Source organism: Sabethes cyaneus, chromosome 3 (assembly GCF_943734655.1).
Source record: "Sabethes cyaneus chromosome 3, idSabCyanKW18_F2, whole genome shotgun sequence".
NCBI classification, from domain to species: Eukaryota; Metazoa; Arthropoda; class Insecta; order Diptera; family Culicidae; genus Sabethes; species Sabethes cyaneus.
In genome coordinates this window covers 79,667,145-79,689,666 of record NC_071355.1, presented here as the reverse complement: position 1 = coordinate 79,689,666, position 22,522 = coordinate 79,667,145, and the positions used below count along the sequence as shown (strand labels likewise).

Below are 22,522 nucleotides of genomic sequence, written 5' to 3'. Positions count from 1 at the left end.
TCAAATACCCAAGCCCGCGTAATTGATTTCTGTCAACCAAATGTGATTAGTAATCCCCGTGGGACCTCCGCTAACCTTTTCAAAACAGGCACTAAATTTAGAGTGACTATATATGAAACTCATTTACTCCTCTAATTTCATCTATCTCGCATGAGACAACCATACATTCTATCGAAAGCCGACCCAGACAACACGGAGAACTGTACGGATGCGGTAAAAGCGAGCCTGCAGTGAAATCTCCTCAGCAGCGCAGGCATAAGACAGCGCTGCTGATAAATTAGAATCTTGCTTTGAAGTGTCTTTGGCGCAAGAGGGAACCACGTGTCCCAGCCAGGCAAAACCGTCTATCCTACGACGACGGTGACAACGACGACGATGACGACGACGGCGACGGCGACATTAATTAGTTGCCAAGTCGAGTACCGACTCAATTTCTCGCGCGTTCCTCGTGTGTATTATATTTCAATGAGGCAATTAATATTATTTCTTTTTTTTCTTCTCCATTTTCTTCAACAGACATAAACGGAAAGTTCAAAACTTCCTACCCTGCAAAACGCCAACCCGCGGACCACCACATCATCTGGACGCAACAGGTGTCTCAACGGCGCACTCGGTGACGTACGAGGACCCCGACGTGCACCTAGGGCACCATCCTCTGGTGTTGCGACATCATCACCACCATCACCATCACAATATGGAGGTATGTAGAATTATCTGCTCTATCTAAATACCATACGAGAGATGTTCCGAACTGAAACAAATGAAAGCCTCTTAATACTTGTTCAATTGTTATCCAATTTAATTCGCCTTAACTGGATTATCTTTTTCCAACACTATTGACAATATTTGTATCGATCCAAACGCATGTACCTACCTTCCTGACAGCACACACGCACAAGCGCGCGCACACCTGAAGATCTGATGCAAGACACGAACCTCTTTTAAACTAATTTGCTTTGTCAGATTAAATGAAATCAAATTAAAATGAATAATTCGAAATGACATATTTTGCTCCTCGCTCACTTTTTGGGAAGGGATGCTGTCACAGGTTGTTTGTGCGCGGCAGTGAGTGGTATTCCCATCAAAAAGAAAACAAATCCAACCACGCCGTCATGATTGCGGACGTCAACATTCTGACAGAGCGTGCCACACATAGTATGAAGTTATAAAAATGCCGTTCTTCTTATTCGTCGTGATTTCCCGTGTCGCCTGGCCCGGCCTCGAACGGAGAAATCTCAGGAACCAACAGCGAACAAACTCTTAACAGCAACAATCTAAACCGTTTCAAATTATGCATACAAAACACGCTTGAAATTTCATGCAGACGACCGAAACTGTGTAGGACTGAAGAAGAGAAACAAAAAAGTAAATAGCAGCACCAGCACCCAGCAGCAGCGACAACCAGGAAAGAAGTGACTCTAAATCAAGATTCTAGATATAATCATAATAACAATAAACATAATCATAATGTCACCACCAGCAGCCAAAGTAAGGACACTAGTGCAGACAGAAGTGGAAGGATAACAACCCTTGGGCCGCGATAAATCTCTTATATGAGTTTGAGCGCAAAACAAATTGTAGCAGGTTGGATAGTCTTGGGTTCTGTTTCTGTTTGCCCTTGCCTATAGCTATTCAGCAGTTAGATCCGACCCGTCCATAACTAGCAATTGCTGATGTATTCTTCCACCTATTCCAATAAATTTTTCAATTCATTGCTATGTCTCTGAGATCGGTTATGGCGCTAGAGGTCTCAACTGACCATCTATCTTCTATTTTTATAGTTTTTGATGTCGGGAATGACTATACTTTAACTAACTAGCACAGCTCAAAATTATTACACTGAAGCGCTCAAATAGAATTAATAACAACGCCGTTTCCAGAACTGCATACATTGTTGTAATTTGCTGCAAGCCCGCGGAATGCTTTGAGCCTCATTAATTATCCTCTGTACGGAAACGAACCAACGGGCATAAAGGCAATCCGATAGGAATTGCATGCTCACCAGTCATTCGTTAATTTTTCCTACCCTCCTCTAATTTGATGAATCAGAATGGTATTAATTTCAGCGCGCTATATAACATCTGCAGTGTCTGGGAGATCGACGCAAAGCGTCTTCGCAGGCCGCATCCGAGGCGGTATCCACATTTCATTGATTAGTTTTGGCACGCTTGGCGAGCGAACCGAACCGCTCGCGCTCAGGAAGCAGCAGGACACACCTTGAACCTTCGTTCGTCTTGCTACCAATCAGGCGGCTTCGGCGATGAATTCACGCGTGACTGTTGGCATACCAATCCGCGCGCCGTACAAGCCATAAACATGTTTGACAGCATTATTACACAGCTACACGAAATTTGATCGTCACACGCCAATCATAATTCCCTCCGCGCACTGTCCGTGCCTGCCCATTCACCCTCACTCGGCCGGCATTGTCGGTGGTCAAGCTTGGTTCCCCCTAAAACCCGAAACGTCCCAAACTGTCTTGACGCGCCGCGTGTGATGTAGTGTATCCGCAAAGAGCGATGTAACCGAATGCCTGCGTTTGTGTCATCTTTTGCAGCTGGAAGTTTACCATGAAAAGTTGGATTATTTCCTTGTCTGAGAAATGCCCCGAGTCGTCGGGTATCGCATTCCATGTTGAATCGAGACAGCCAGAGGAAAACGGGACGGGGAATTGTTCCGCGTGATGTACATACTAGAAACCGCTTGTCGATGGAGTTGGGACAAAAGAGCAACATTCGTATTTTTTCAATTCCTGGGAAACATAACAAACTTTTAACTGGTTATGTTATGTTGTTTACTGTTATTTTAATGTTCACAACTTGCACCTGTATGAAATCAATATTCTTTGCAGTTTGCAATGTCACATTTTTTTTTTTATTTTTATCCTCATCGCCACATTCCGAGAAGCAAATTAACCCGACCTGCATCATATGTAGTCGATAAAAAATAGTTATTCCCGTGATTAACTTCTGATAGCTGGAAATACCTAACAAGTTAGGTAAATTAAATTTTTTGGAGGTTTTCACATTCGAATTCACACTGTTTGCACTGTCTGTCGAATATACACCGGATAAATGTAAAAATTTTATCATTACATTGGATAAAACATTTATAAAGATTTTACGACTGCAAAAACTGAGCATTCTAATTTGACTTTGGAGCCCAATTGGTAGCGGTTTTATTAATCTTTGATTCCATCAATTCCAAATATTGTTTTTTAATACTTTGTGAATATTTATGGCTTCAATGACATGTCTGCAAATCTATGAAATGTGTGCAAATATGTGTAAACGAAATACGCACCTTTTCAAATTAACGAAAGTTACACTAGAATTTGTTTTCATAGATCTATGTAGAGTTACAGCTGCTTTTCTCTTACATCACAAGTCGTTCTCCATTGTTATATAAACGATAATATTCGAAAAAGTGTTGCCATATGTACAGATTTATCTGGCGACATACATTTTTCCGACTATGTTGATACAGAATTTTATCGTAAAGACTTTTCTGAGGGTCAAAAACTCATTTTTTTCGTCTAAGTGCTGTTAGGGAAAGACGGGGTAAGACGGCCCCCTTAGCAATTAAATTACTAGCATAAAATGCATTCGAAAGTTCGCTTTTTCTTGTATCACACATGAATAAGCATTTATTTTCCTACTATTTCACGATTTTTCGCCAAGTTTTGAACCGCCCAAATATCACGCGTCAATTTTCAGGCGGGGTAAGAAGGACCACCAAAGGGGTAAGACGGACCATGACGGAGTTAGACGAATCGGGGCAGTTTTTAAGCGTTTTGAGAGTTGCAAAACTAACTTCAATAGTATTTACTCAACAGAAACGAATTTTGTAAAGATTTTTCATAAAATAGCATAAAATTAGCTTGTAACTAACATAAAATTAAGTTGTACTGCTCAGCCAACTCAAATGTCAGTTCTTTGATCATACTGAGCCCATAGAACCGCTCCTCCAGTTCTAGCAAATGCTGAACAAGTTCAAGATCCGAGCCAAATTGTTGGCGTATCGTTACGTACTTTAATCTGCCGACGAAGAGTTGTCTTGAGAATCCCGAATGTGGTACATGCTATCCTGGTGGACATACCTTTATCAATGGCTAATTTGGCCTGATTCATCTGATCCGCCGTCTTCTGCATCCGTGATGTGTTTCTAATATACTTTCGAGGCATCTACGCAAACAAAAACGAACATCACACAGGACAACCTTTAAACATTATTAGCGCTACAACGCATGTCCATTTTACCCCGTGAAAAATGGCCCGTCTTACCCCTAGTTTCCAAACTTCACCATTTTGCATTTTTCACTTAAGCCGTGAAATTTACATAAATTTTACATACCTATTTCATCACACACAAAACAGGAATCGTTTTACAAACGTCAGCGATACGAAGAAACGTCGAAATACTCTGTTGTTTTGCAAATTCCCTTAACTTTGTTGTTGCTAAAATTAGATCACACAAAATAACGACGGTCGAATAGTTTGTTGTGATTCTAATTTTAACGTTTCGTGTGGCCGATCACCACAGAGTGTTTCGAAAGTATTCAAATACGTTAACAAAGAAGGTACGGTAGCGTAATTGCAAAAAAAATTAAGGATTTCTATTCGAAATCGATGTGGTCCGTCTTACCCCGCCGGGCCTTCTTACCACGTCTTACCCTACATGAAATCAATAGAGAAACAACTCTTGACACGAATAAAAACAAAAGAAGTCGTATTTGGGTCTATGTTTAGTAAAAATATATGCAAACAGCCTCAAACAAATGAGTAATTTGAGACTAGTGCATATTTTTAATGCAAGCAAATCAATTTTTTCTATACAACTAATATTTATGACGGTACAGATATTGATACAGCATTTTTAAAACAAAAGTGCAGACGAAAAAGATTTTTATTTCTGCCAGGGCAGATGGGGCACCACGGATTTGGAAATATCACTGGTTGAGAATTTATTTTGATTATCAGATATTTTAATTTTTTTTTGTTAGATTATAGTCACTTTAAGTAGCTTGGGTCATTCGTGACTTCTGTGGGGTTGGGATTTGAACCCGGGTCCTCGGCGTGAGAGGCGTGAGCATTCACATGAGCATTTAACTACTACGCCGGAACTGACCCCTAGATATTTTCATTCGTATATGACTTGTATGGATAGTTAGCAAGCAAGACAAAACATATCCAACAAAACATATAAAACTGAAAGAAAAGGGCCTTTGCTATCAAAAGAAAAGATGTTGATAGCATAATTATATATTAGATAAGGGAGATTGAATAGGTAGTGTTGAAACTTTTGATCATGATTAAGTTAACTAAGGGTGCTCAAACATAGTACTTATATAATTTGGTTATGAAACTTCAGATTATTTTCTATAGGTCACTCTATGGGTATTCAAAAGTATTGTTATTTTTAAAATGATTTTTTTCTAAAAAAAGGAAAAATTCGGTTCCTTTTAACAATTATTTAACATTCCTTTTGGAAAAATAAATTCAATTTGCTTAATTAAACAAATTCTCACAAAGCATCATTTGATTCTGAGAGAGTGTTGCTAACTTCATTGAAGAGTTAGTGCTTTATGTTAGGTGGCGGACCACCTGCTGATGTTTACGTATAATCACAGACAAACAGACGTAACTCTTGGAAGAAAAATCTACAAAAATTATCGTACCTCACATTTAGCCTGAACACTAGCACCATCTATGATCGACATTCCCAAATATCAAATAGCAACATGGGTATCCTTCGAAAAGCAGCAAGTATTTTTTATGGGGAATTCCCCTTCTTTCGTCAAAAAGCGCCACTTTGACCAAAACGGAGACATTCCCAACTAAGCCTAAATTTGAAATGACGATTTAATCGGTACGAAGAATGGAAAACGAGTGTTATGTCTGTTTGTCTGTGGTATAATAAAGCAACGATCCATGGAATATCAACCGTTCTCTTTACGGCGAAAGGGTTCCATAGCTTTCACAGAAATTATCAAGTAATCGTAGAATGACAGATCTTTCTTACACCATTCATTTACTTATCCGAAAAAATACTGCCCGTTTAAGTTGCACCACAAAGACTTTTGTTTACATTAAATTTTATCCAGAAGACGAGAAATGTGCCCCAATCTGATCCCACCCGTGGACTTCAAATTGTATTTGTAAGACTTTATTTCAATTTAAGTTGAGATTGGGATTGTGAACTTGAGTTGGGCTTTGAAATTCGGTTTGAAATTAAATCTGGAATCGGAGCTGATATCAAAATTGAATTTGAATTGAAATTGGATTTGTATCCGACATAAATCGGACATGAAATTCCACTTCAAATTGGATTCGGAATTTGATCTAAAATTACACTTGAGGAAGGGTAGGGCTTTCAAATGAAGTGAAAAAAAAAATCGGCGGTCATGTTGGAGGCCATGTTGAGTTCTATAAAAAATCGCCGTTTTCGCCATGATTCCCCCATCCTCTTTACAAAATCGTGTCGTTTATAGTTTACTAGCTGACCCGACAAACTCGTATTGCCACAAATTAACCTGTGTTGTACATAAATCATGAATCTCGGATGATCTTTGTCACTATCTCGAGTTTTGCAAGCCCCCCAGTGGGCTGCGCTTCCGACGGCGGGTCACCGGCAACACTCGCGACCGGCTCGTCCTGAATGATCTAGTGTTACTATAGATAGTTTTTGTGGTCTTCTTATTGATTAATGTTTTATGGAAGAGTCTCGAATTTCTCGAGTTGGATTAGTTTTTGAGTTTCGCAAAAATTTCTGTTTTATTTGTATGAGAGTCCATATCCCCCTACCACAGGGGTGAGAGGTCTCTAACTATCATAAAATAAATTCAAGACTTAAAAATCTCCTACATGCTAAATTTGGTTCCATTTGCTTGATTAGTACTCGAATTATAAGGAAATTTGTATTTCATTTGTATGGGAGCCCACCCTCTTAAAAGGGAAACGGGTCGTAATACACCACGGAAAAAAAATTCTGCCATCTAAAACTCTCACATGCCAAATTTGGTTCCATTTGCTTGATTAGTTCTAAAGTTATGAGCAAATTTGTATTTCGTTTGAATGGGAGCCCCTCCCCCCTACTAAAAAGGTAAGAAGTCCTAATTCATAATGGGAAAAATGGTTGCCTCCAAAAACACCCACATGCCAAATATGGTTCCATTTGCTTGATTAGTTCTCGAATTATGAGGAAATTTGTATTTCATTTGTGTAGAAGCCCCCCCTCTTGAAGTGTGGAAGGATCCTAATTCACCGTAGAAAATATTTTTGCCTCCAAAAACCTCCACATGCCGAATTTGGTTCTATTTGCTTGATTAGTTCTCGAGTTATGGGGAAATTTGTATTTCATTTGTATTGGAGCCCCCCCTCCTAATGTGGGAAGAGGTCCTAATTCATCACAGAAAAAATTCTTGCCTCCAAAAACACCTACACGCCAAATTTGGTTCCATTTGCTGGATTAGTTCTCGAGTTATGAGGAAATTTGTATTTCGTTTGTATAGGACCCCCCTCCTAAAGTGGGGAGGGGTCCCATTTCATCATTGAAAAAAAAATTGTCTCCAAAAACATACATATGCCAAATTTGGTTCAATTCGCTTGATTAGTTCTCGAGTTATGAGGAAATTTGTATTTCATTTGTACAGGAGCCCCTCCTCTTAAAGTGGGGAGGGGTCCTAATTCACCATAGAAAATTTTCTTGCTCTCGAAAACCTTCACATGCCAAATTTGGTTGCATTTGCTTGATTAGTTCTCGAGTTATGAGTAAATTTGTATGGAAGCCCCCCCTCTTAAAGGGGAGAGGAGTTATAATTCCTCTTATAAAGAGGGGAGGGGTCTCAATTCACCATAGAATAAATTCTTGTCACCAAAAAAAACACCCACATGCCAAATGTTGTTCTATTTGCTTGATTAGTTCTCGAGTTATGAGGAAATTTGTATTTCATTTGTACAGGAGCCCCCCCTCTTAGAGTGGGGAGGGGTCCTAATTCACCATAGAAAATTTTCTTGCTCTCGAAAACCTTCACATGCCAAATTTGGTTGCATTTGCTTGATTAGTTCTCGAGTTATGAGGAAATTTGTATGGAAGCCCCCCCTCTTAAAGGGGGGTCGAGTTACAATTCCCCTTATAAAGAGGGAGGGGTCTCAATTTACCATAGAATAAATTCTTGTCACCGAAAACACCCACATGCCAAATTTGGTTCTATTTGCTTGATTAGTTCTCGAGTTATGCAGAAATTTGTGTTTCATTTGTATGGGAGCCCCCCCTCTTAGTGGGGGGAGGGGTCTCTAACCATCACTAAAACCTTTCCTGGCCCCAAAAACCTCTACATGCAAATTTTCACGCCGATTGGTTCAGTAGTTTTTGATTCTATAAGGAACACAGGACAGACAGACAGAAATCCTTCTTTATAGGTATAGATTTCATAGCAAATTTTTGCAAACAAAAACTCACAAAATTATATGAAACTGTGAACCTTGCTACAGATATAACTGGTTGTTTCATTTAGTTAATGCCGATGCACATCTAATTTTATGCATGTTTCTTGTAGTATTTTCTCTCAGCTTTTCAATAATGGTCTTAAAATGAAAATCAGTTGAGGGGCTAATGGTAAAAATGATGATTTTTTGATTAAATCCAATAAGGCTACCAAATTCAAGTTGACCGCCAAGAAATTTTTATTCCATTTGAAACCCCAGTTCTTCTTTACAACTAACAACCGCGGCATTTGTTAGTTGTTTCATTGCAAATTTAGAAAATATCACATGATAAAGATCTCAAGGTTTACTAAAAATTCGACATTTTTTTTAAACTGTCGGGCCCCTTGGCGAACGAGGGATCCGCTGTTTCGAGGTATTAAAAGTGTATTTCTCATTTTTAAAAATTTTTCAACCAATCAAGTACAAAAGTTCCAATGTTTGAAGACTTCGTGTGAGTAGTGGCCCCTTTTCAACGAGAATTACTCATATATGAAATTGGATTTCAATTTAGAATTGAAATTGAAACTGGATTTCAAATAGGACTTGTTCAACTTGAATGTTTACCCTTCCTTCACGCTAAATTCTAAATTTTCCCACTGAAGCCTCTTGACAGTGCAAAAGTCCCTCCTATAGTTAAGTGTACTGGTCAGAGGAACGGATGAGTCCTCGCCAGGGACGGCTATAATATGGGATAGTACTGGCAGTGAGGAATAGGTGGGTAAGGTAAATCAAGTTAAGGTGGAATCGACTATACTGGTCGCAGGAAAAAAAAACTTGAATGTGGATATTAAATTCGGTTTGATTTTGGACTTAAAATTGAACCTTAAATTGGCTTTGAAATGGTACATTAAATTAGACTTGCAATTGGATCTCGGACTTTAAAATTAAACTTTAGATAAGAAATAAAATTTGAATTAAATTAAACTTAAGATTGAATATTACAATGATATCCCAATTTGAACTTGGACTTGAAATTGACATCCAAATGGGACATTAAATTGAACTTGAAATTAAATCTCAATTGTTGAAGTCCGATTGCACGTGAAATGGGACTTGAAATTAGACTTGAAATTGAACTGCAAATTCAAGTTGAAATTGGAATCAAATAAGACACAAAATTGGGACATTATATTGAACTAGAAATTAAACTTAAATTGGATTATAGATTAAAGATTGGAATTAAAATAGACTTAAAATGGGACATTAAATTGAACTTGAAATTGAATCTCAATCAGACTCCAGATTGCAGTTGAAATTGGGCTTTCAAACTTGAAACTTGAAGTTGAAATTGGGATTGAAACTTGAAATTGAATTTCAAATCAAAGTTGAAATTGGAATTAAATTGGACACGAAATTGGTCTTGAAGTAAGACAATATACTGGACTCAAATTTGGCTTGAGATCAGAAACAAAATTGGAATTGAATTAGTCTTCAATTTGGACATTAAGCTGAGCTTGAATTAGATCTTAAATTTAATTTTAAATTGAAAGCAGATTTGAAATTGAATTTAAAATCGGAGATGAAACTGGAATTAAAATAGACTTGAAATTGGATTTGAAATAAGACAATAAATTCGGCTTGAAATTGAATATCAATCGAACTTCTAATTGCAGTTGAAATTGAACATCAAATTTGACTTGAAAATAGACTTGAACTTGAATTTCAAATAGGAATTGAATTTGAAATTTAATAATACACGGAATTGGACTTGAAGTTAGACATTATATGGGACAAAAATTTGACTTGTGGTTGTGATCGGAGATAAAATTGGAATTAAATTAAACTTCAAGTCGGGTATTAAGCTGAGGATTAATTTGGTCTTAAATTTGAGTTCAAATTGGCTTCAAAATGAGATATTAAATTGGACCTCAAGTTAAATCTCAATCGGTCATCATATTGCACTGACAATGCACTGGAAATTAAATTTGAAATTGGGCTTGAAAATAGACTTGAAATTGGATTTCGAATCGGGCTTGAAATTAAAATTAAATAAGACACGAAATTGGACTTTAAGTAAGACATTAGACTTGAATTCCGACTTAAAATGGGACAAATTAGAAGCGACATTAAGTGACGTCTCGAGGTTAGGGTTCCGTTTGAAAGGGATTTTGAGATTTTCACGATCCTCGAGCAAAATTTTACTGCGCACTGGCGTTCCCAGACCAAACAGAAGATGGGGCACCGGCCTTTCAAAAGTAAGTTTTGGCCAAAAATTTGTCAAGTTATCGTAGGATATCGGAACTTTTGAAGTAATTAATTTATTTATTGTAAAAATTCTAGACGGTTAGGTCAATAACTCCAAAGTTCGGAGTTCCACTACTAGTACTTTTTTTACAGTAAATTTTACAGAGAACACGAGATTTGTGTTCCAGTCCGAGCCCGCCCGTGAAATTTAAAATGGATTTGAAAGCAAACTTAAAATTGAACTTTAGTTTAGACATTATATTTGCATTAGGATTTGAATTCGAACTTTAAGTTTTGTTAGCAATTGGATCAAAATTGAACTAAAAATAGGACTTCAAAGTGGACCTGAATTGGAAGTTGCAACTGGATTTTGAGTCGAACATAAATTGGATTTAAATTAGACTACATGTTAAGCTTCCCTCCCAGTTGGCTTCGAGGTATGATGCTGGCCTAATAAGCCAGTCGTCGTACGTTCGAATCTCGACTGGAAAAGGCTGTTAGAGTCAAGCGGATTGTAGCAACTGGCCCTACAACTGTCCTGTACTCTAACAGCTGGTTGCGAAGTTTGTCGTATAAAACAGACGGTCAAGTTTCGATAACGGAATGTAGCACCTAGAATTTGCTTTGCTTTGCTAGATGTTGAGCTCAAATTGGGCTTGAATTTTGACTTGATAACAGACTTGAAATCTGCATTGAATTTGACTTGAAATTGACGACTGGACGTCGTTAATAAAATTGGACTTGAAATTAGATTTCAAATCGGAGTTGAAACTGGAATTAAACTCGACTTTGTTTAAAAATGGGACATTAAATTGGGCTTGAAATTGTACCAATTGTAATTGATCTTCAAACTGAACTTAAAATTGGGCTTGAAATTGCACTTCAAAGTAGTGTTGGTATTGGACTTCAAATCGGAGTTGAAATTGGATTAAATTGAATTTGAAATCAAAGGTGAAATTGGCGTTGAATTATGCGCCGAATTGGACTTAAAGTGGCTCTACCTAGCATTCGTTATCGACAGACTTCACAGCCGGCTATTAGAGTAAGTACAGGATAGTTACGGGACTAGTGCAACAATCCTACTTACACCATCTAGCAACACCGCCTAGCCGAGAGACTTTGGAGACGAGAAATTGGACCTCAATGGGATTTAAAATTGAAGTTGAAATTGGTGGTCACTTTGGACACTAAGCAGCACTTTGAAAAGTTGATTTACCACTTGATATCTTCTTCTGTGTTTCAGTAAATTATCTTTGCCATACGCAAATGCGTGAAAGTTTGGCAAGTTGCCTCGCCGTCTTAAGTTACCACACGACACAGAATATAATTTGGTTGGATTGCTCCTCTAAGAAAAAGTTTCATTAAAAATTACTTCCAAAAAATACATGTGTATAGTTCCTTACAAGGCTGCATTCGGCACTACATCGGTCAAAATCCTATGTTTTTGTTTTTGCAATTTTTATCACGAAATGTGAGCCGATTGTTGAATTTAAAAGCAAAGTACCCTAAAGTGCATATTTCTTCGGCAGCAGTCATTTCGATTATTTCGCTCCGGAACTCTGGATACTGAACTGACTGAAAATAATACCACTTCAGATGGACAACTTTAAGGGTAAAGAAAATTATACCGTCTTCCAGACACTATTATGTAGGCACAGCATCCCAGCCTACCAGATGAATATCTATATGTAGAAAAGGAAATATCGCTCGGCACAGACAATACCGTATGTGGTTTCAGCCCGCAAAACATCCGCGGATCAAATTGTCCTTCCACTGGTGCATGATATGTTTTGACATCGTTTGTCTAAACATTTTGACAGTGCTTACGTTGAGGCAGGCGGACGGTATTATGCTACGGTGGTACTGTACCGAGAGTGGTTGCGAGCACGCAAACACACCGGAGAAGAAAAAGCCGCCATCCGCCTGTCGAATGTGTGTCGTCGGCTTTTGTTGTCACCTCAGTTCAACATCCTGTGCAAGATTTTCTGTTGAAATTGGATTACCTTTTGTACGAACCGGGAGTAAGTGACGATATTGTCGGCCTATCTTACAGATGGTCATCGTTCGTAGTCCATCGTTCATGTTACAAGTTTCGATTGAAGCACATGTGAGCAATAATTGTTTTAATAACTGTCTTCTGTTGGGCCATGTTACTTCCAATACTAAGAGTAGAACTAAGCAATGCTCCAGCATAGGGATAGAATGATTCCGGAAATGAGCCCCTCTACCTGTTTACACACCGATCTACGTAACAGACTACTGTACCTACTATCTGCGTGAGCGGTCGGTACGCGACAGGAAATTAATCTCATTCAATTGCTCTCGATTTCATTCAGATCTGTGATGGAGGGATTTGTTCAGGTCTCAGCATCAGGGATGCATACACAATCGTAGACACCGAGTGCCGTACAGATGTCGGAACGAACAATCAGGTGTTGTGTTGGGCATGACATGAATACGATGAATTCAACGAAAGTGACATTGTCAGGTATAAATCGAACAGGCTTTATGTAATCCCTGTCGGGAAGCGACGAGTGGTGTTTGTAAATTGCAAGCCAATTCGTAGTGCTTGTGATCTAAATTTTTGCGATCGTCTTATTGCTAATGTCCTAAGTAGGTTATATCTACAACAGGAATACTATGGCTTATTTGCAATACAATAAAACAGTTGAAAGGAATGCTTGAACAGCAATTATCGCTTCAAACAATATGGAAAACCTCTCGCTCTAATGTTAACTAAACATAATACCCCCGCCAATGCCTGTTGTACATGACCGGCCCAGGTCGGGCTGTGAGTGCACCCGTGCAAGCAGCTAGAAGGGTCCTTCAAACTATTATACATCTGAACAGCTACACTGGCTGATAGTTGCTACAATCGTGTATTAAATAAAACATGTTTTATAACCATTTTGACGTCGAGTTGTTACGAGTCGGTTCGCTACATTCCAACACCCTTTTCCATTCACACCGATGACTTCGGATACGGCTCATCACCAAGCTGAATTAATCATATTTACCAAGCAACACGAAAAACTCTAAACTTTCGACAGACTACAACCACTCGATGGCTAGTGCTTTCTGAGTCAAGCTAGCGATAATATTTGACTTTGTCCATCCGCATAATGGCCCCGTTGAGGGGTGTAAATACTCGAAACATTTGTGAACATACTTGCGCCGCACCGCACCACGGACCGCCGCCAGAGCGACCGACCGGCGGCGCGGTGGCGATGGCGGAGTTCAGAAGGGGGCCTCGCCGAGCGAAATGAAATCCCATTCGGCACCGAGACCATGACGCGGAATCACATCCATCCTCGCGTATTAACCCGGGAAGAAACATACCAGAAAGAAGGCGCGGGAAGTCGAGTCCAGTCCGGGCCACTATTTGGGTGGTATTTCTGCCGTCGTCTGGGTGCGCTTCGGTCCCATAGAGTTGATACCCCGCCACCTGCGCGCTTAGTTGTGACTGACCTGTCTGTCCTCCCTGGACGCGGCTGTTTGCGCTTATAGTACGGTGTATCTCTTTACGTGTATTTATTTTGTTATTTTGATACTTTGGTTATTCAAACGGGCTGTTGTTGTTGGCTCAAGTGATGTTTGATCATCATGATCTTTCTAAAGCTCTACCTTTTGTATACTCTTCTATTTACACGAAACCCGCCCGGCTGCCAGTTTCGTCTGGAGCTATTCCCATTTTTCAAGCCTGGTTGTAGCTGAAAACTGAAGTGTGTGTGTACCCACTCCAACAACTGACTGTGCTTTCTTTTCCATTGTTCAAACCCTGATGGTGTACCCCCACACACTGTGGCGGCCATCAAGTGCTTGTTTCTTCATTGTTAACCTACATGTATCCTCCTTGGCCTTCCGTACCGGGAAATGCGAACGCTCGCTCTATAGAATGAAGATAGTGAACTCATTGTCTATGCTTCATGTTGATTTGTGCTCCTCCCGCGAACCGACTACGACTGCTACCCGGCCAGAACCGATCTAACACTGTACATATAGTGCTTTTGCATATTAACTATACATATTCTATTACGGTACACAGACATAAGCTCCAGTGGTTGTCTGTTGTTTCGCTAACATTATTGGGATGTTTCTCTCTGCCAGAAGGGTGGAAATTTTCATTGAAACCTAAAATAAGTATCTGTTTATTTTCCACAAATGTGACCTTTGCAGTGCGTCACCGGGTTGTACCAGAGGTGATTTTAAATCATTTAAAAACTTCAAGGTGTACATCCACATGGGACATGAGAGAGGTCGTCATTAGACTACATATTTTATCAGTTTACTAGAACTTGTGATTCTTTAATTATTATTTCATGCTGTCAGGTGAGCAATTTCTCGTGAAATTGAGTAAACGATTCAACTTGGTCGTCTCTGGCTAAAATTAAACTTTCAACATGTCTTCAGTGAAGGAAATCTTTTTTTTAAGACTAATATTTAACGCGGAGCATGTATTTTCACATATGAATTTATAAATTTTTTGAATGCTAATCAATTGGATAAATCAAAACTTAAAAACATTTCTTTTAATTCTATGTATTATATTTTATGCGACCTCCACAGATACGGGTATTTCTGTTACGACTTGTACCCTTCATCCATTTGACAAGTTAAAGGACTGCAAACAATTGGACTTTATAGAAAGATGTAAACCGATGGTTTCCAGAATTTCTTGAAGTTTTGTATACGAGCATCGTTAATGGACTCCTAAACGAAAGTAGTGCTTATTTTAAAAGATTGAACTCTCTCATTTTCCCATAAAGCTTCAACCGAAATTTTCCGTTTTTCTCGGATATCAACAAAATTTTTCCAAAATTATCATCTCTTAAACCAAGCAACGTAGAACCAAATGTTTCATGAAAATGTAAACAAACGATGTTAGCAATTCAGAAAAAAATATCTGGTAAAAGTTTTTTGGTAAAATTTTCGGCAACTTGAAAAAATGAAAGTCCACCTCATGGAAAATTTCTTTCTAACATTTTCATAAAACAATTTACTCTCCGACTGGGCTTGGTTTCTGAGAATGAATTTTCGAAGCAAGTAAATGTTCAAGAAAATCAAGCTTCAAAGGGGAACAAAGGAAACGCAATCGTATAATTTTTATCACATAAAGACTACGAACAGACAAACAAAATAAACATATTTTGAAATTTTTCAGAAGTTTGGAATGAAAATTTGTTTGAAACACGTTTTCCTAAGTAAAGAAAAGGAAACAAATTAAATTCAGCCTCTCTTTTTTGAAATCTTTTTTATTCGACTGCTGGCGGTGATTCCCAAATTAGAACACTATGCACCCTCGGTAATATGAATGACACCTAGTTCAGATTATGCGAGTTTACTTTCAATTTTAATTTTTGATAATTCAATTCAATTTTGCATATTCTCAAGTTGTGCACCCGATGAATTTCTTGTTTTAATTTGGCGAAAACAAACGTTTTGAAAACGTATCAATTATATTGATACTTGATTTCTCCAACGTACAGGCAAGACTGTCATCTGTATACAATTTGAGTGAAGCCAAAATATGTGGTCCAGTGATCCAAGATGACAGCTTATCTTTAACTAATTTCATTAATGCCCTATTCATGCTGAAACATCTGACAAATCGGAGGTGGATTAGTGATAAGTATGAAAGACAACAAACTAAAATATTAGAGAATAACTAGTTTTGCATTGTGTGTCATTAAAATGCTGATATTTTTAATGATTTGTGTTGGATAGGACGGGAATAGGCAATTACGACGAAGCAGCAACATACCCTACATAACTTCCTTCGTACAGGGGGCTGGATGAGTTCGTCTACTTTCCCGACATAGAAACAAACAGCATTAGAACCATCTTTGATGCGAATTACATTCAAACTACATATTACCTGTATAATTTGAGTTTCTTGAAAGCACTGACGAACTGACATGACACATAGAAGAAAATCCTTTAAAAACCATCGTCCTACACATTTTGCTTGCACACTAGCACCCTCTGTAATGCATGTTGCGGAGTAGCTTGCATTTGCAGGGTTTTACGCTATAGAGTTTTTTACATTTGTATGGTTTTATACTGAAAACTCGAAACAACACTCGCGCGCCGCGGTGTGGTCATGTTGCGAATCATGCTTTTTTAAAAAATGAGTGGTTTTTGATTGGACGATGGAATTAACGCGAGTGTCCCGTCTGTTAGTCTGTGGTGAAAGCAAACAATACATATTACCTGGTATTGTGCTTCCCGAGATAATATTTCGTTTTTCAGCTTTGTATAGTTGTGCGCAAAGGTAAATCATGTATTATTGACAGTGTAAGCACGTGTAAGTTTTCTATGTTTATGCTCTTATTCTTTGCTTAGATAACTTTTGTTTTGTTCTATTACGTACAGACTTACAAACAACACAGTTACAATGTCTTACGTTAACCGAAAATGATAAAATTTAAATGCAGATTGCGTTTGTGAAAATTTGTCCATGTTTGTACGGGCAAACACGAAGCAAGCTACCCTAGCATTCAGCTGATGAGCGAGAGAGAAATATTGTTGCCTTTCTCATCACTCTTGCGTTGACAGTTTCTTACGAGATTTCGTGTGAGTGTAAAAGAGATAATTTGACTGCGAGCAACCAGAACAGAGCTGCGCGCAACTGTTAGGCGCACAACTAAACCTACGAAAGAAAAATTTTAGATAATAATCGCAATATTGATATTAAGGGATTGTCTCATCGTTATCGATAAAAAGACAATGTAAAAAAACATTATTTACTTTATATTTTATTTACTTGTATATGACACTGTACGCGATCATAAACGTAAACTCTTTTTTGGAAAGGGAGGAATGTCTGATGCGAAAAATCATTTGTCATTTGTCAGATCCCAGTCTTTTTAATAGAATGTTTTGCTATGACCTTGCTATACGAACATTAATAATTTAATAATGTAGCACTATTTTAACCATGCGGTGTGGTCGTACAACTTTTGCACTGTTTATGTTGCTGGCTTGTTGTATTCTCCTGCTTCATGTTTCCATTTTTAACATTTTGTTGACATTTCCTCCTCCTTGGTTGCCAGATACTCTGGGTTGCCACAGAAAGTGAGGCCCCCCGGCTTGTTGCCATTTTTTTGTGACTGAAATCTAAACGTCAAAAGCACTGGATGGGAAATCACTTCATTGAAATTCTGTAGAACGGCCATTGTTGTTTGGGGCCTAGCATCGAACCGCCCATCATATCGGGGCACTGTCAAATTATGTGTGAGAGTATATTGGTTACATAGGGCCGGCCGTCACATGTGGTGGAAGGTGATTGAAATGTTTTCTGGTTTTTGAAATTATTCGAAGTGACACCGAGTATTTTTGAAATTGGAGGTGGAGAATAAACAGTAAGCCGATTGTTGCACAGCTAAGCACTCGTCTAAAGTAATTTGACGATTTTGAACAAATAATATCAATTTTTTGGCAAAACCGCTTACTATGCTTATAGACTAATATAAAATTAGTTCCCATAACCATCTGTGTGGAATTCCTAACGTAAACCGCCGAATCAAATACGTTTTATTGCACACTGAAATAACCTTCAGCTTTTATTTTGACTTTTCCTCATTACTACAATTGCCAAGTTGTTTTATGTGTGGACAAAATCACTTACATATACTTCAGGATTACCTTAACAACCATTACGAACCTGGCAACAAATGGTGAAAATGGCAAAAATCGCGATACGGATAAACAAAAAGCAACACCGCAGTGAAGTGAACTATCAAATACGCGTTGCAGAAAAAAGGGGTTAGAACGTATGCAATAAAATTGGAAGGAGTGTCGTTCGGTGTTCCACTGATTGAACTAACGAATTTATCGGCAATTTGTGTTATAAAAACCCAATTTTATTCACTTATTGAGCATAGTAAGTTTCTATCAATGCTACAAAACCCATAGAACATGTTTATTTGCATCTAATCCAACGAAAGCTTAAATTTGTAAATCAACTTTCCTAATAATTTCGACCGGAAAATCGTTGAATCGGTGAAGGTGAAATTGAGACACACGTAAGAAAATTTATTATAACATTTAACAACTGAATAGAAAAGTTCAGTTCGATTACAAACAATAGCCGACCAAAACATGGAATATTGAACCAATTTGTTTAACCGTTCCACCCTTTATTTCGTTAATTCACTAAATAAATGCATAGTTTTTATGAAAACTGTAGTGTCTGTCTCGGTTGCCTCCGACCGAGCCCTCCGGAACACGGAACAACGTCCGTAAACGTCTACGTTCGTCCAAAAACTGACTCTTTGTTTTTAGAGCAAGCTTTATCATGCCATGTGTCAGTATACGTGAGTCTCATATTGAGCGATTCAAGATTGCTCTGCTTGTCTCTTACCGTTCGTATGACACATTCTCGCAACACATGCAAAGCAATTTCAGTTACACTGAAACAAATGATTTAGTTTCATTAGATTTATTTTTACGTTAATTCTTCTAACTTCGTACGTTCCCTACATTCATCCCCTTTCCTACTCTTCTGGTAAATTATCTTGATAAAACATTATTTTCATCAATTTTTTGTCTTCATCATCATCTTCAGTTTCGTCATTATCATCACTTTTGTCATTTTTATAATCCTTTTCGTAATTATAGTCATTATTTTCGCCATTTTCACGATTATTTTTATCATAACCATCATCATTTCCATCATCACTATCATCGGTTGGGTCATTATAATCCTTCTCATTGTCCCGTTTTCATCATCATTTTTGACAAAAAATATCATCATTTTCGTCCTTACCCCTAGTAACTTCGTACGTTCCCTACAAAAACTAGTTAAGTTTTGATACAATCGTTCCCTACAAAAACTAGTTAAGTTTTGATACTTTCGGTATAAACATTCGAAGCCTGATTAGTTTTCACGAAAATCGCGTTTTTAAAATCTGGTCGGATGTTTGTGTCAATTAATAACAAATTCGAAAATCGTGTTAAATGTTTATTATGTGAATTTCGAAATGTAATTCTATCACAGATATTTATATTTCGATTATTTCCTGCAGTTTTCAAAAATACATTGTTTTCGCCATATATTATTTCTGCTTATGTCATTTTTGTACACAATCAGATCAAAACTTGAACAGCTCTTGCGTGTAGGGTTTGCTTTCATTTCATTATTATAAGCAACACAAAAACACCTTTACAACCTCATATCTCATCATTTTATTATGTACTCTAGCACAGCATTCAGCTGGCTGCGAGGAGCAAATCCTTCCCTTTCCCATACATTTTGCCCCAGGCTCAGTACCACCACAAGTGCTAGGCTCTCCACACCCAGTCAGTGTTGTGCTTTGTTCAGGGGTGTGAAAATCTCTCGTACTTAAGTGCCGGATAAGAATCAGCACTCTAACCCTCCGGAAACGCATTATTCTAATAACGATTATTCTTTATTTCTCCGCTTTTTTACCACTTTCAGCTCCACCACCCGAAGCAGATTCATTATCCTAGCGGTTACCCGATGCCCCGGTCGCCGCCACTGTTCATCTGCTCCTCGCCGGGCCCGGACCCGTACCGATCGCACGACAACGTGTACGAAGAGCTGGAGCATCCCCGGGACACCGATTCAGAGCCACCGGTCCAATCGGATGACGATTTTGCCGAAGATGAACTGAGCCTGCCGGGCGATAGGTCATTTCATAAATCCTCCTCCGACGGTGGCACAACGGTGGCTACAATTTATCATGACCGTAGCGCTAGCAGCAACGCAGGAACAAACAGCGGCAACAACACGGACCAGTACATGGAACGGAATCGAACCGAGCGAAATTCGCTGCTGTCGTCGTCATCATCCAACAATGACAATAACCTGAGAGCGGGCGGCGGTGCTGCCGGTGGTAGCAGCAGTGGTAATAACAATAGAAATTCCAACTCCAGCACGGACTGCGCAAGTAGTGCGAGCGGGAACAATGCCAACAATAGCATTAATAACGCCACTGCCAGCAACAAAACGAACAACAATCAAACGAGCAGTGGTGGTGGTAACGCCGCTACCAATTGTTCCGGGGGCACTGGTCTGTTTCGTTCTAGAAAACAACCGTCGACACTCGGAAGTGGTAGAGGCAATAAGCATTTTAACAATCCCCTATCGTCGGCTGAGTCGCCGAGCGAAATGCGCCTAATGCCGACAGGCTACGAAGAAAGGGCAATGATGACGCTTCCACCGTCCTACCAGACGGCAGCAGCAGCTACCGGCACAGGATCCCCTAACAACTTAAACAACATCAACAATAATAGCTTTCTGAATAGCAATAGTCTGAATAATAACGGTAGCCGTAGTAATTATTACAGTACAATCGACGATGAATGCGATCCCGTTGAACGACGAAATCGAATCAACGCTCAGTTGTCCGCATCGAGTGCGACAATCCACAACGGTGGCCCGAGTGTGTCTACTATTTTCCGCAACGGGCGGCCGCCGTATCCTGGCGGTAACAACAATAACCATCACAATCATCACACATCGAGCGGAAGTAATCGATCGCGGACGAATCCTCGTTCGCTGGATCGCCGACGGTACATCAACAACAACAGCAGTAGCAGCAACAACAATAATAACAACAACAACAACGGTAGTAACTTGGCCGTGATATCCACGCAGGACCCATCGCAGTACATCTACCACGAGCCGGTTTTCCACGAAGGCCTCATCTATGACGCTTGTCTATCGTACAGCGACCGCAGCAGTGGCGGAAGTGCCGGTCCTCCCTATCCGTACGTTCTGCCACATTTCACCACTTTTCGCACGCATGGCGGCAACGGGTCAGCAGCCAGCCAACAGGCCATCTACTCGCGAGACAGCAGCTTCGGGTCCGATTCGGGCTACAGTCAGCATACGCAGGCCTCGAATCGCAGCACCGGCTGGTGCAGGAATCGATTGACACCTCAGCAGCAGATACATCAGGCGCCACCGCCGCCGTCCCGAAGCGAACCACCGCAGGCGGTGGCGGATTCTTGAGAAAAAATTCCCCTTCCGGCGGCAACACTCGTTTCGCAGCTCGTTTATGGCAAGATTCTTATCTAAGGCGGGCGTCATCATTGAGATCAGGGGCTCAAGTAAAATCTCCCTGTGCACCTAAAGTGTGAGTGTGCGATACATGAGCGGATAGGTTATAAGCAGAAACAATTGTGATTTTAATTTTAAAGAAACTTTCAGAAAAAAACAACAACCCTATTCGGACTTATTTAAATCACTGTGTACAGTCATATTCAGAGCAAGCCGTTTCCGTCTTTTGTAAGCTGCGATGTGTTGCGTAATATCAACCATTTGGCTCATTACCATTTGCCAATCGAACCCCAGACAAAGACTGTTTGCTAAGCTAAGTTTTACTCTTAACTTCACCGACTCTTCAGCGAAATGGAAAGATAAACAGATACCCGATCGAGCTATCAAATAACGTTAAGATTACCCCTGTACGTAGCAACATTAAAACCCTTATTCAAATCGCGCCAATCTTCTTCGATAATACAGTAACTATATAAGTAGTAGACAGAAAGCTAACTTTTTTATCGCAAAGCAATCGAGATGAGATCGAATGATACCTATCTAAGAGCACAAATATGAATCCTAATTCGAAGAATTTTTTTCCTATAGGAAGAAAAACCAAAACCCTGTTTAAAGTCAAAAATGAACGTACTCTAGCGGTTGTAATTTAAACTATAAACGAACTCACTTGGAAAAGATCCAAACTGTAAAGGGACAAAACATAGTCAGCATTTTCCAACTCCACTACTATCATATAGAGCCGTTAAACCTCTCAGGTTAAACCTGTTCTACTTTTTGACAGTTATCATTGCACGCAAGTCCAGGTGTGTGTACAATTGGAGCTACC

The 22,522-nt window shown here is 39.2% G+C and overlaps 1 protein-coding gene across 1 annotated transcript in view; it reads left to right on the top strand.

Moving 5' to 3' along the window:
- LOC128739772 (transcription factor mef2A) overlaps positions 1-21,648 on the top strand; it is a 48,130-nt gene extending 26,482 nt beyond the window's left edge. The window contains exons 3-4 of the mRNA XM_053835276.1: positions 517-700; positions 20,110-21,648. Coding sequence (XP_053691251.1) covers positions 517-700; positions 20,110-21,648 — 1,723 coding nt within the window. The remainder of the gene's footprint in view (positions 1-516; positions 701-20,109) is intronic.
- The last annotated feature ends 874 nt before the right edge of the window (positions 21,649-22,522 follow it).